This window comes from Mugil cephalus, chromosome 13 (assembly GCF_022458985.1).
Source record: "Mugil cephalus isolate CIBA_MC_2020 chromosome 13, CIBA_Mcephalus_1.1, whole genome shotgun sequence".
Classification (NCBI taxonomy): Eukaryota; Metazoa; Chordata; class Actinopteri; order Mugiliformes; family Mugilidae; genus Mugil; species Mugil cephalus.
In genome coordinates this window covers 26,289,649-26,305,636 of record NC_061782.1, presented here as the reverse complement: position 1 = coordinate 26,305,636, position 15,988 = coordinate 26,289,649, and the positions used below count along the sequence as shown (strand labels likewise).

At 39.1% G+C, this 15,988-nt stretch overlaps 1 protein-coding gene across 2 annotated transcripts in view; it reads right to left on the bottom strand.

Annotated features, from left to right (window-relative positions):
* zswim8 (zinc finger, SWIM-type containing 8) overlaps positions 1–15,263 on the bottom strand; it is an 88,388-nt gene extending 73,125 nt beyond the window's left edge. Inside the window, exons 1-2 of one of the 2 annotated variants that reach the window (XM_047602346.1) lie at positions 14,215–15,263; positions 13,682–14,119 (exon numbers count right to left, since the gene is read on the bottom strand). In XM_047602346.1, the coding sequence (XP_047458302.1) occupies positions 13,682–13,859 (178 nt within the window). In that variant the 5' untranslated portion in view covers positions 13,860–14,119; positions 14,215–15,263. The remainder of the gene's footprint in view (positions 1–13,681; positions 14,120–14,214) is intronic. The other variant, XM_047602347.1, reaches the window with a different exon arrangement.
* Positions 15,264–15,988: the final 725 nt, after the last annotated feature.

Here is a 15,988-nt window from a genome sequence, read left to right as displayed (position 1 = left end):
CACAGTGCAGTTCAGTTCATAGTAGAGATGTCAAGGTTACAGTTTTCCTTAGTACAATTATTGACAGAATTTATCACAATATTACGGTAATCACGATTATTGTGTGTTGATAGATTTCACAACTCTACAACACACAGTTGAGCTTTGTTTGAGGTGTAATGACTTATGTTGACAGTCAAAATGTAACTCTATTTCTAATTATATGACCTAAAATTTGTATTTGTGTATTTAAGTATCCATTTAACAGTCAGGTCCATAAATATTGGGACATCAACACAATTCTAATCTTTTTGGTTCAATACACCACCACAATAGATTTGAAATGAAACAAAGAATTAATTTGAGGGTATTTACATCCAAATCAGGTGAACCGTGTAGGAATTACAAGAGTTTGTATATGTGCCTCACACTTTTTAAGGGACCAAAAGTAATGGGACAATTGGCTGCTCAGCTGATCCATGGCCAGGTGTGTGTTATTCCCTCATTATCCTATTTAGAAGGAGCAGATAAATGGTCTATAGTTCATTTCAAGTGTGCTATTTGCATTTGGAATCTGTTGCTGTCAACTCTCAATATGAGATACCTATTACTATCAGTGAAGCAAGCCATCATTAGGCTGAAAAATCAAAACAAACCCATCAGAGAGATAGCAAAAACATTAGGTGAGGCCAAATCAACTGTTTGGGACCTTCTTAAAAAGAAAGAATGCACTGGTGAGCTCAGCAACACCAAAAGACCTGGAAGACCAGGAAACCATAAACCAGAAAACAACTGTGTTGGATGACAGAAGAATTCTTTCCCTGTTGAAAAAAAAAACCTTCACAACAGTTGGCTAGATCAAGAACACTCTCCAGGTGTATGTGTGTCAAAGTCAACAATCAAGAGAAGACCACCAGAGTGACACAGAGGGTTCACTACAAGATGTAAACCATTGGTGGGCCTCAAAAACAGGAAGGTCAGATTAGAGTTTGCCAAATAACATCTAAAAAGCCTTCACAGTTCTGGAGGAAAGGAACTGCTCATGATCCAAAGCATACCACCTCATCAGTGAAGCATGATGGTGGTAGTGTCATGGCGTGGGCATGTATGGCTGCCAATGGAACTGGTTCCCTTGTATTTATTGATGATATGACTGCTGACAGCATGAATTCTGAAGTGTCCCAGGCAATATTATCTGCTCATATTCAGCCAAATGCTTCAGAACTCATTGGACGGCGCTTCACAGTGCAGATGGACAATGACCCGAAGCAACCAAAGAGTTTTTTAAGGCAAAGAAGTGGAATGTTATGCAATGGCCAAGTCAATCACCTGACCTGAATCTGCATGCCTTTCACTTGCTAAAGACAAAACTGAAGGGAAAATGCAAACAAGAAGAACAAGCAGGAACTGACGACATTTGCAGTAGAGGCCTGGCAGAGTATCACCAGGGATGAAACCCAGCGTCTGGTGATGTCTATGCATTCCAGACTTCAGGCTGTAATTGACTGCAAAGGATTTGCAACCAAGTATTAAAAAGTGAAAGTTTGATTTATGATCGTTAAATTGTCCCATTACTTTTAGTCCCTTAAAGAGTGGGAGGCACATATACAAACTGTTGTAATTCCTACACCATTCACCTGATTCGTGTGTAAATATCCTCAAATTAAAGCTGAAAACCAAATCTGCAGTTAAAGCACATCTTGTTTGTTTCATTTCAAATCCACTGTGGTGGTGTATAGACCCAAAAAGATTAGAATTTTGTCAATGTCTTAATATTTATGGACCGGGCAAGCTGTCCTCAATAACGACACCCTGGTCGTTTTTCCTGTATCCACAATATTCCCACACGGTTGATTTAACACGTTTGGTCGGGGGAATAACTCTTCTGCCATTATGCCCACACACATGCCTCTCATCTGCAACTTGGAGGGAGCAAAACAAAGCAATACATGCGGACGCGGCAACACATAGGTGTTGCGTAACTTTGTTTTCGTTCCGTTTGAGTTGCCCCTAACTATGGTTCCGGCATAATATTTTATGACGGTATTTAGGAAACCTTAAAATCAATTAATCGTAGCACTGCAATTAACTGTGAAATCGAGTAAACGTGACATCCCTAGTTCATAGTTTTGAAGGTATGCTTTGGTTGGACTGGTTCTTTATGCAGGTGCAGCATCACCTTTATTGAGATTACTCGTTGCCTTCACATAGCTAAACAAATAAATACAATATCTCCGTTAGTTTTTGTAGGTGCTGATTCCACAACTGGTTTCTACCTGTGGTAGTGCTTACCAACTACTTTGTTTACCCCCAGATTCTCCAATCAGTACACAGGGCCTGCATGAAAAGGGACCGGGCCATGAGCACTGTTGCACATACTACCGCTTATTTCTGTTGCCTGCCTTGTTAGATATTGAGATGTGTGGACATAGGCGCTCTGTTAATGTAGACAGTTGGTGGTGGAAGGTGCGGACTAAAAGTAAGAATGAGGTAACCTCCAGGGGTGCCCAAATTCATCTCAGTGGAGGGCCAAAATTGTATCCGGGGGAGGGTCATGGGCCAAAATGTTAATTTTGCAGTACATTAAAGGGGACATGAAACAAATATAACATGCACCAACATAGTAAATGTGTACATATTTTAAACATAATGCCAAAATAAAACATCTTAAAAAAATCAGCCATTTAAAAGAAAATCATCTTTTTAAATGCATTTCTGAACCGTTTTGGATCATACTCTTAATTTTATGTCACTCCCCACGTCATCGGATGGGTTAGTTGCTTTGCCCGTTATTGAAGAAGACGCAGCTAAAAGGAAAAAATATGCCAGAGGACAAGGCGGAAAGGGAGATTTTTCTCTCAACTAATCCCAGTGGCCTACGAGTTTGAGCCACTGACAAGAAGGAGGGTTATGAGGAGGGTTGAGAGACCTATTTTTGCTGAAGATGAAGGAGGCTCTGGACCGAGATAGCAGTGAGGAGAGGGTCAAAAGTTTAAAACCATAACTCAAAAAAAAAAAAAAAATGTGTGTGTTTCAAATATTACCGTCTGCATTTCATGTGGTGCACACACACGGGATCAAACTTTCCCATCAAACTTTCCACCTCACTCCACTGCGTGTCAAAGACAGTTTTAATTTAATTAATTTTAATTAACACTTTGCAAATTATAATGAATGATAAAAATATATTTTTGATACTGATGGTTGATTTAATGGTTTCATCCAGCTAAAGTGAATAGTTCAGTGACATGTCAACATTGCGCTCAAACATCTGTCCAAACTTTCCAGACATCACAGATGTCCAGATGTGCATTCACATTATTATCAGAGGACCTCTGTGTAGGTAATTGGGACCTAGCAGTGTAAACTGCAAAGGTACCAATTGTTTTAGTAGCTTTTCTTATTATTATTCTTCTTATTCTTATTGTTATTATTGATCTACTTTCTGCTGCAATTGAAATCTATGGCACCCCCTAGAACGCCATGGTGAAAAGTTTTGAAACTTGGCACACGTATTCAGGACAGTCCCATGGTCAACCTCAAGAATTATCATGCCCATACATTAAACTCTCTAGCGCCACCAACATGTCAAAGTTTGAAGTGCATTCCGCTTCATAACTTTGGACCCGTTAGTCCACACAATGTTTCACAAATGAAGTACCGTTGGAATCCTTGGGTCAAGACGAGTTCAACACACCCTATGAGGTCAATTTGCGCCATATTGGATTTTCCACCATTTTGAATTTTATCAAAAACCTTCAAAAAGCATTTCAGGTCACACACACACACACACAGATTGTCCAATTTCCATGGAATTTGGTACATAGAATCTTCAGAACAAGCCGCACAGAAGTTATCATGTGGATTTTTTAGTTTTGCTTCCGTTTGCCTGTAGCAACCCATAAAACTCGGGGGCAAACAGGAAGTGAGGCCATATCTCAGCAACCGTTTGATGTTTTGACTTCAAACTTCTAACGCGGACTCAAGACACTTTGAGAGGCCCAAGAATTTTGCTGACCTTTGACGTTTGGGGGGGCGCTATAGTGACAGAAATTGCATTTTTACTCACACAGGGCACAAATTTTGTCCAACTTACATGAAACGTGGTGAATATGGTCTTCATATCACGTTTGGCTGATGGTTGAAGTTTCATGTCTGAACTCCAAATTTTTTTGCTCTAACAGCTAATCAAAATCAGCGGCAAGGCCCTAACCCTAACCCAGGTTCATGACCCGATCTTTGAGAGGCCCAAGAATTTTGGTGACCTTTGACCTTTGGGGGGTGCTATAATTTACAAAATTGCATTTTTGCTCATATCTTCATATTGCTTTGCTTATTGCTAACCTTGATTCCAGTGTTGACTGATACTCTCCGACATTCCAGTACATTTGAAGGACTGTGTGCGTTTGCATAAAAATTTGGCAGCCATGTTGAAGTGTGTAAAAAACTGTTTTGCCTCCAAACAGGAAGTAGGCCAATATCTCTGCGATGGATTGATGTATCGACACCAACCTTGGTGTATGGGCTCATGACACCTTCCTGAGCAGGCATTGGCTTGCTTGCTGCTAGGACCCCCAACGCTGCTTGCAGCTTTGCAGCTTGCAGTGTAATTTTTACTTTTTAAATCACAGATATGGACGATTCGTACAGGATTAAGATCATAGATGATCTCCATGATTATTAGAGTTCCCATTTCTTCTTTTTGCATTTTGCTCTACCTATAACCTACTTAAGATCCAACGGCGCAAAATGGAAATTCCAATTCGAGACTCTTCCTTTTGAGTGCAGTTAGAACAGATGGTGGTGTCAGTGGTAGCCTACATGATGGAAATGAACAGGTTTCCCCCAAGCTTTAACTTCATAAAACTCATGTGAATATGCAGGAGCAATGTGGAACATGCCTCGTTTAATTCGTTTTGTAATCTGCTCCTTTTTCCATGTCATTTTCAATGTATATGTAGCTGCTTGGTGCAACTGCATATTGAACCAGCCAAACCATCGGCTCCAATAACGTCCGGCAACACAACAGCAATGGAGGTGCCCTGTATTGTAAATTTGAAATTTAAATGCTGAGATTTTGAAATCAGTGTTATCAAAATTTTCGCCATCAGTTAAAACTTAAATAATAAATAAATAAATTTTTAGTATGAGAGACCTTCTTTAAATTATCTTAACCATATTTAGTATTACAGGTCCCCTTTAAGTTAAATATGGATATATATAACATGTACAAAATAAACACAAATTTATTTGAAAAAAATGAAAGACACTATCTCTTTCAGTCTCTCTTTCAAACTAGCAAAATGATAATTTACCATTAAATTCAAATCATGCATATTCCTGAGGTCAAAATACCTATTTTCTCTCTGACAAAGGCACTATAACAGGTGGTTTATGCTTCCACTTCAAGATGACAGCGTAGTTATGACAACAGCCTATACTCTACACAGTTCCCAATGCCATAGCCTTACATGCACCTCCCCAGAACTGCAACTACATGTCACTCCGACGCAGACCGCATTGTTGACTGTGAAGCAGTAACTGGAAAGTGAAGCAAGTAGAAACACAAATCAACCCGTATGGCAAAAAAGACACAGCACAAACTACTGTTACCACAGGGCGAGCCAGACTGAGGAGGGCTCAAGTATTGTGACAGTGAAGTACAAGTTGATCATTAATTTAAAATGGTTTGCCATTTGTTCTTCTTACTTTGTTATTCTTAACCACAAAGACAGCGTTTCTGCACAATCTACTCTAATATTTTAACAGAGTCCAGAGTGCTATCTTTCTGACAATTTCCACCACAGTATAAATGGCTTGCGCCTGCGCTATATAGTCCCACAGAGGCATAAATTGCACTTAAAATAAATCCATGATCAAGCCTTTTGAGCACTAGTTGCAGCAGATTAATTAGTTGTCTGAGGAAAAGCATAAAAAACAACTGTAAAGAGGTTAGTCTACAAATTCACACACAAACAGGCTGTGACCAAGTAAGGAGATTTAAGATGACTGTCTTATATCTCACAGGAGTGGTAAACCAAAAATCATTCCAAAAGTGCAAGATGCATGTCACAAAGAAGCACTTCTAAACAACTAAAGGCTCTCTCACATTGGCTAGTTAATGTTCATGAATCCCCCATCAGAACACTGAACAGCAATGGTGTGTGTGGCAGAGTGGAAGGGTAAATCCACTGCTTTCCAAAAAGAACAATTCTGCCCATATACAGTCTGCTAAATATGATCTGGAAAAGTCAGAAGACTATTGGGAAAATGTTTAGTGGACAAATGAGACCAAAGTAGAAAGCTTGGTTTAGATAATAGGTGATGAAACAACATTGCATTCAAGCATAAGAACTTCGTCCCATCCATGAAACATGGGAGTGGTTAAGTCCCTGTTTGGGCCTGGATGGACTGATAGACCAAATAATTCAGACTTGTTCCAGCATATTCATGCAGTCTTCACATGCAAGAAGACAACAAGCCTAAGTACACAAGTTGTTGTACATTCAAATGCATAAAGAAGAACAAATTTAATGTTGTGGAATGACCAAGTCAAAGTCCTCAGCTAAATCTGAAAGAAAGGTTGTGGAAGGACCTGAAGCAAGCAGTTCATGTGAGGAAACCAACCAACATCTCAGAAAGGAAGCAGTTCTGTACTGAGGACTGAGCTAAGATTCCTCACAATCGCTATGATAGACTGATCAGACGTTACCTGAAATATTTAGTTGCTGCACAAGGTGGTCATGCCAGATACTGAAAACAAGGGTTCACATACTTCATATACATGGTGACCAAAATCTTAAGATGGGAGGAAAATTACAACTAACCAGGTTGTAAATAGAGTTTTGAAAGGCAAAAAGAATAAACTGGTGCAAAGGATAATAAATAAAAGCAGGTAATTCACTGAAAACTGCATTTAAACTCAAATAGGCTGTGGCCATAGTCTTAAAAAGGAAACATCTGTGCAAAAACTTATGTCATTTTCTTTGATGCATTCACACGGCCATGACCTCCTGATGGTAAGGGTAAAAAATTATTTTTGAACATGGCAGGATAAATAACCGTCCGAAGGAAGGCCTTTCTGGATGCAGTAAGAGAGTCATTTTAAATTACTTAAAAGATCCTAAGGGTTATAGGACACTTCTTCTCTGTTGCTAAACAAATGCTAAATATTTGTTTCACTTGTTTAACTAGGTTATTTTTGTCTACTTTCACAACTTGTGTTGCAATCCCCTGAATCCCTCAGAAATGTAGAAAATTATGAGGGCCACAGATCTTTTGTACTATACTATTTTTTTTTATTTTTTTTTCAAGCTGTGCTTAACCACCTTCTTTCTCTTTCTCTCCTATTCTCTTTCTAGCAGCTTGCAAGCCCTGGATAACTCCTCATCTATAACAGGAGGAGAGTCTAAGAATTACAACTGATTTGACTTGTCCTCTTGCTGATTATGGCAATCTATAGCTAACTTATCTTCAACTTGCGGTGAAGAAGAACTGTCAAGCTCAGGGCACACAATAACTTCCAACTTCGAAAGTTAATAATGTTGGTACTGGAATGTATGTGTAATTAGATTATTTTACATGGTAGACTTGTCCACCATTGCAACAGATTATGTGCACAGACCACTTAATTTGAACGCATTGATGGTTAGGCTCATAGAAACCTAGATCGAGACGATAACCAATGTTATATAAACACTGTGAGATTACAGTTGTTGGGCATACTAAAGCTAGATAACTAAACAACTGCAACTGACTACAACAACGCAATGACAACATGACTACATTGATTTACATGTTACATGTGAATATGTTGATGGAAGTGCCATAACCCAAATGTCAAAAGTGAGGAAAAATACTACTACTACTACTACTACTACTACTACTAATAATAATAATAATAATAATAATAATAATAATAATACATTTTATTTGTGGGCGCTTTTCAAACACTTCTGGTCACCCTATATAAAACAACAATACATGTTATAAATATAAAAAATGCAATGCAATAGCATAAAAGCAAATTAAAGTACAGAACAAATGGGTGGGTTAGGTGTAGGGCTGGGCGAAAATGTATATCACAGTATTTTTCAAAATTCTGATGGTACTTTTTTCATGCGTAATTACGTGTTTGCAACATGTTCTGAAATGAAATCCAAGACATTTATAGCTCGGAGATGAAAAACAGAAAAAAAAAGAATTAAATGTTATCAAGCTGAAATGAAGAAACAGGGACAATTATGGTTTCATTTATTTTGACATATTTATTCATATTTGAACCAGGGCTCTCAAAACTACCCTGATTCATAATATGCAAATATCCTGCATAGTTCCTAGACTTTAATAAGCAGCTATTGCAATAATAATAATAATAATAATAATAATAATAATGAGAATAAATAAAGTGATGAAGTGATTGTGTGCAACAATTATTCTCATTCATAAAACGCTGAAATCTGGGACATTTTCAAGGACAGCTTTAGACGGAGGTCGTCCAAAACGGGGACTGTCCCCAGAAATTGGGGACGTCTGGTCACCCTAAAAAAAAAAAAAAAAAAAAAAAAAAAAAAAACACAGAACTGACAGGGCACCTATTTGGAACAAGTTCTTACATGTTTTCTTGGTCTTCTTTTTCTGCCACAAACTTTCCATCTTCAGCATACTTCACAGTAACACAGTTGCACCTTGCATGTTTAGAAGAGCTACAGTGAAAATGATCCGGTTGGAAACAGTGTCTCGCGGTGCAGTGTTCTGAATACAGTGTAATCAAATACACCAGTATATTAAAAATTCATATCATGACCGAAAAAAAAATATACCAGTATTCGGTATGAATCAGTATACCGCCCAGCCCTAGTTTGGTGGACATTAGATATTAGAGATTAGAGTCTTTATTGTCATTGCACGGTAGCATATAACAATAAACACTGCACAACGAAATTAAGGTACAGCTCTCCCGTCAATGCAAAAGATAAATATTCAATAAATAACTAAACTAGACAAGGCATGTACAACAAACAAACTAAAAACACTATGTATAAATTAGAATGTAAACAGGACTGTATAATATTGCACTTCTGTTTAGGGAAAAGGAAAAAGCTTATTGCACAGTCATTATTTTCATGAAAGTGAAACTTTGCGGCTGAAATGACACGATTGTGTCAGCTGTTTTTGTTCAGCAGGGCTATGGCCCTGTTGTAGAAACTGTCCCTCAGTCTGTTTTTCCTTGTTTTCAGCATCCTGAAACGTCGCTAGAGGGCAGGAGCTGGAACACCCGGTGTCCTGGGTGTGAAATGTCTTTCAGGATGCTGTGTGCCTTCCTCAGGCAGCGGGTGCTGTAGAGGTCCTGTAGGGAGGGGAGAGGGTGGCCGATGATCTTCTGGACCGTGTTAATGACCCTTTGTAGTGCCTTTCTATGTGCCATGGTGCAGGTGGAAAACCACATACATAAACAGTATGTCAGCACACTCTAAGCAGCGGTAGAAGACAGTCAGCAGCTCCCTCTTTAGGTTGATCCTTCTGAGGATCCTCAGAAAGTGAAGCCGCTGTTGGCTTTCTTCACAACCGCTGAGGTGTTGGAGTTCCATCTGAGGTCTGCGTCCATGTGCACACCCAGGAACTTGAAGCTGTGCACCCTCTCCACAGACTCCCCGTTAATGCAGATGGGCTGCAGGTCAGTCTTCCTCCTCCTGTAGTCCACAATCTTCTCCTTTGTTTTCGAGGTGTTGAGGACCAAGTTGTTGTCATCACACCACTCCACCAGCCTCTGGACCCACTCCCTGTAGACAGTCTCGTCACCACCAGAGATTAGTCCCACTAAGGTGGCGTCGTCTGCAAATTTAACAGTGATATTGTCTGGGTGGGTGCTGACACAGTCATGGGTGTACAGAGTGTAGAGCAGAGGACTGAGTACACAGCCCTGTGGGGAGCCGATGTTGAGGCTGAGGGCTGTTGAGATGGGGCCCGACTCTGACTCTCTGTACACAGTTGGAGAGGAAGTCTGTAATCCAGCAGCAGATGGTGGCTGGGAGTCCAATGTCCAGCAGTTTTTCTGTCAGTCTGTCCGGGAGTATGGTGTTAAAGGCAGAACTATTTTAAGCTCTTTTAAAAAGATGTGTTTTGAGGATGTCGGAGGGTGAGAGAAACAGAGAGCAACTGAGCAACTGGGTGCTCTAGAACTGTAATTCTTAAACAACACCAACTAATAGGCCGCAACTGTGGGAGCAGGACCGCAATGCAGTTTAGCACCACTTGGTGGCAGTGAGGCAGCAGCCAGTTCAGAGCCGTATATTAGTGAGAGTCTGGCCAACTCAAATCATGGGCACCATATTAGATGCATCAGTGCGAAGATTCTACAATGTAACCCTATGGGGCAGATGTGTTATGTTAAAGTAAATGTCTTATTTTCACCATTAACAGTCCTATAAATGTTATTTCGTACGTCTGTCAATATGTAAAAGGGTCTCACTTAAATATCCCAGCGTCTACATACTTTACATATGTTGAATGAGCCTGTAAAATGCTTTGTAACACAATCACCTCATCAGTCATGGAGCTGTGTTTACCTTCTCCTCAGTCCTGTGTTCATCCATCGCCATCAAAAGTTTGAAATTACTCAGAAAAATTATAAATACTCAGAAATAGTAAAAATTAAAATAGTCTTACTGATATTTAGTAACAGTAACTAAACAGTATTTAGTATTGTTATTATAACATTAGCACGCTAGCCATAATAACTTAGTAGTAACCCAGGCAAAGTTATGTATCAATTAAATTAAAATTAAAATTTGTCCATCTACATCAACATAAATTACATGTTCACATAGGTTTCACAGTACACTGTGGCATATTTTAACTTTTAATCCAACTTTATTCTCTGTTAATGCCATTTCTCTATGGGTGGATACTGGTTAGATGTAGCTAACATGGTGCCCATGAAACACGTGAGCAACTCAGAACCAATCAGCACAGTGGGATAGCTCAGATGTTCAATTCCCTAGTTGGTCAGACTTTCTTGGCTCTGAGCCACTTCTTTAACATGCTCCAATAAGCACTAGAAGAAGAAGCCAGCAGCAAACCACTGGCTGAAATTATGGACAAGTGTTTAAAATGAACATGATAAGATATAAGTGATGCCAATCCCTCCTCAAAGGTTAAATTTGTACGCAACTACAACCCTAACTTTGTTACGTTTGGCTCTGTGAATGGAGGTAGCGAGGCAGAGCCAAGGGCCCAGTGTGTTAAGTGTAGGCTTACGCTATTTAACGAAGCATTGAAGACAGCAGCTAGAAACCAAACACTGCAGTCAAGTGAACCGTTGTCCAAATGTTCTTGTGCATCTACTTCTGTACTTACACTACAGGGTCACTGTGAAGGAACGTGTTTTATTACTATTTATGAGGAATTCAACTGTCAGGATGCCTTTAGGTTGGGTAACTTTGTCAGTATTTTTTTATTATTATTATTATGCAGTAAAATGACCTGAACTACTGTGCAGTAATTTTAAAAAATGATGTGAACAAGAATCAATTCAGTAATGGTGGTAACCTAAGAAGGAAACCAGATTTTTAAAATCTGAACCAGATCATCATGTTTTATTTTTGTCTATTTTTTTTTGCATTTTGGCCTGTCCCAGTACCTGTACCGTAAGTACAGACTGAAGCACAAGCAAAATAGGACTGCAGCTGGCTTGACTTGCTTTCTGTGAACCACAGCTCACCTGACCGCAGTAATCAAACATCCAAAATAAGCCAGCGGATTTTTTCCAGAGAAAAGAAAATGGGCTAGAGATACAGAAATCTATTGTATCACTCATACTATTCAGCAGCAGGTTATACGGCAATATCTTGTTTTGCACTTTATTTATATTTTATTTACAGTTTATCTATTTAATCTGAAACTTTTATTATTTTGAGTATATTTATTTTATTACCACAGAATTTCTCTTCAGTTTTTTGAGAGTCTATCTAAATCCAAATATTGAGCCTTGAGCCTTTACATTTGTTGTTGCAGCAACTTGATTTGTTATAATTGTTAGCATTTTCAGTGTTGTAGTACAGTGGTATGAGAAAAGCCCCTTTAAACACAAGTTTCTTTTTATCTCAGTTTCTTCGCACCTCCTTTGTGTTTTCTCTCCATCTCAGAAGATCCTGGAAGATAATGTTACATTCATCCTATACTGCACATCACCGCAATGAGCCAAGGGAGGAGGTGTTTCATGATATGACTGTGCCACCCCCGGGTAAGTATAGAAAATAACCAATGGTTGTGTTTAACTATGAGATTGGGCCAGCCCAGTGTCAATCAGGCTGCTGATCTACTGGTTTTATGGGTTGGTCAGTATATAAATTTAAAAACAAAAGTGCCAGGACTATTGGCCCATGGCCAATATGAAAGCCTTGGAGTCTTGCATGTGTCCTTGTCAGTTCTTATTGAGATTTGAACTCAACAGAAACTCAAGCGCAGATGCTACAATGTAAAGGCTGCTTCCCAACACATTCACAAGTTGTAGTACCTGTAAAGTGGAAGCAATTTAGCAGTAGTTTTCATCTACATGGAGGATCTGGGTTCCTGCTGGCTTGCTGGGATTTTTCTGCATTTCCATGTTCTTTATCCTTATTATGCTTTACAGGATAATACAGATGCATTTCCATTTACAATACTGTAAAGTAGTTAACGACAGAATATAGTAAAGACCTTTTTCCTATTACCATTCAATAAATTAGTTTTTTGTTGAATAGTATCATTTGGTAAAATTTCAGGTCTGAAATGTTTTTATTATTCATGGATATCATGTTCAAAAAGGTCATCATTTGCGTATGAACAACTTTTATTAGAAAATGTTCTGTTATATTTTAGTCATTGGGAAATGGATTAATTGAATACTCAGAAAATAGTTGATACATTAATTCTAATAAAGAATCAATACTTTGCATTTGAGACAGAGAATTTTTAGAACTTCCTGCAAATGTGGATTTTTTTCTTCATGATGAAAAACAAATACTAAGAAAGTCCACTAATGTAGGTAGGAACCCTGTCTTGTCTTGCAAGCAATCAGGTAGCTTTCTTACGAAACTTCAAAGCAGGGTTAAATTTGGCTTTTGGAATATTTTATGTTATGATACACCAAACACTATGTTTTTGGAAGTTTTAAAAGCTATGGAAGCTGTTGTACAACAGAAACAAAAGGAGATAACGTGTTAATTACAGGTCTTACTCATACTGGTTAACTAATGCTAAGGGTGATTTAGATTCAACACTGCACAGTTAAAAACACAACATCAGTTTGAAGAAGAAAGCATTTTTGAGTTAAGTCTGTTCATTACCTAAACAGTCAAAACGGGGCTAAATGTGACTAATTACGTTGCAGTTTGATTTAAGGTGTGCATGGACGATCAATTTTCTGCTTGCGCTCATAAGAGCTTGACAGAACTTCTTGTGGAAACATTTTTCCAAAGAAAGGCATCCACCTACAGCACTGGACACCTGCATAACATTATAAGCCATATAAATGACTCAGTGCAAGTACTCTTTGAGAAGTAGTTGATTGAAAACTTAAAAACTTTTTTTAAAGAAAAAAAGTTAATATCTAACACACCAGTCCCCTTTTTAACACATACACAACCTTAAATTAGAATGTCAGTGTACACAGTCTCAAAAGGTGTGCTAGTGTATGAATGTATGTGTGTCCTTTTCAAACCTTTAATCTTGACAGTAGGTGAGTTAGGTCCAGCAGACTGCTTCCTCCACCCCCTCCAGTTTTGACAGAGGCTTTCAGCCTCAGAGATGAAGGAGCACAGAGAATCTTCCTCGAACCTGTCCGAGTCTTCGAATGAGAACCTCTCTCCATCCTCCCACTCGGCAAACATTAGTTCCATTACATCCGCTTTACGAATCCGGATTTGGTCCAGACTTTAGACGACTGTGACTTGAGGTCACAGCTTTTCTTTGGTCTACAAATCAATAGGAAGCCCAACAAACGGTGTCCAGGAATCAAAGGCTATCAAGACTGGGGGATGGGTGGTCCCCAGAAACCAAATAGCAGCTGAGAGGCTTACTTTACGCTTTTTGCTGGGCCCTAAAACACAACTACATAATTCCAAAAAAAAAACGAGAATTGGGTGGTGTGGCAAATAGCCTGCAAGAAAACATACACATATATATTATCATTATCAGATAACACTTAACTAGAAAATGATTTTAAAACTCACTCCAGAGTGGAAGCTGACTTACAGTCTGATACTCGTTCGTGTATTTGAGCACATTTCGACAACCGCTACAGCCGAAGTAGCAAACAAGCCAAGCTCAGGTAAGAAATGGTTGTGTCGAATAATCCCAAAAGCAGAAAATGCTGGACTCAATATGCCCACTAACTGTGCAACTAAAAAGACCAATACGTTTTGGCTCCAACGAAGACTCGCCAAGAAGCCAAGAAGTCGTTTTTCTTCATCCCGTCGTCCTACTCTTTTAAACCGAACTGCTTAACTGCACTAGATCTCTAGATGAGATATTGTAGCATTAAAGTAATCCTGGCGTTTCTCTCGCGGCAAAATGTTGTCAAGTAGTCGATGTCAAACAGACGACCGGTCAGTATTGACAAATATCTCCTTTGTCCCACGTTTAATGCACCAGTTAACGATGGTAATACACTAGGCTGCTAATAGAAAAAACAACTAGCCGACGTTAGCTGAAATGCCCATTTTGTGAACAACTGCTAACACGGACAACTCAAACACGCGTCATCGAGATTAAATCTTGATTTCAATCTGACGTCGGACTTGTTCAGTTAGGTTTTCCTGCCTTCTAGGTTTGACCAACGTTACCTCTCGTTAGCTGTTGCACTAAGTTAGCACTAGAAGGCTAACCTCCAATCGGCTACTTCTGCTAGCTTGAACAGCTGTTCGTGTACATTTACTGGCGACGATGTTCGGATTTCGCTCAGTAAGGACAATATGCGCATTTGCGTTGCATATCTTCAGGGCTAAGGCATCGATCTACCTTATATTTGCTTAGATATTTCGATATTGATCCCCGATCCTAGTTATGTTTACCGTTCTTAGAGTCAGATGGTCCTCTGACATGAAAAGTTTACATATTCCTCAGTCAGATATGGTGAAGAAATTCAACTGAGTACACGACATCTTTTGCTTCACGACTGACGACGACGATCTTGGTGTTTTATAGACGTCTATGCCTCCAAATAAGGAGATCCACAGATAATTCCGTGTGCCCCTCTTGATCACGTTCTACCCAAGTGTCAGTCTGCCGGGGGAAGATGGCTCACCAACAGTTCTTCCTCCAACAGCTGATTACTGCTTCCGGCTACCGCCTCTACAGCAGTAACGATGGTCTGTAGCTTAGGCTGAAAGTGCAGTGTAAGGGAGGCCATGCTACCTACCTACAGTATGCTGCCATGAAGGTCGCACTATTTTCAGGCGAAGGGAATGGGAAATATGAATATTCAATAAAAGGCTCAGTCCAACTGCTTCGATCAAAATAGCCATCCCTAATGCTGGAATGCCAGAGAGACCCACAGAGAACTGACACCCAGGGTTAACGACTTAATTCTGTTTAAGGAAGATGCATATCTATGTATATGTCAGAAAAAGAAAAACGATGTTTGGATTATAATCATCTGACACTGGAATGACATCTAATCCTCCTTATAGACAAAAGAAATCCCATTAAATGAGTATAATGAGAGAACTTAATTTCACTTTGGGCGGCTACTTAAACATGAAATTAACAATTCCATTACAACACTGGACTTCATACCCACACATATACAGAATGTCAACTGTTGATACTGGATCGATTTCGAGTTTCTAAGTAAACATTCAGTATTTGCACTTTACCATGCTGAAATCCAAGGAGCTGTAAAAACAACTTTTCATGTCAAACCATAAATGCACCATTGAAACCCACTATTTGTTTGTATTTATCATTATTTCTGGGGGGAAAATAGCCCATGTCCAATAAAAAGTAGCCTAATGTTTTGTTTTTCAAA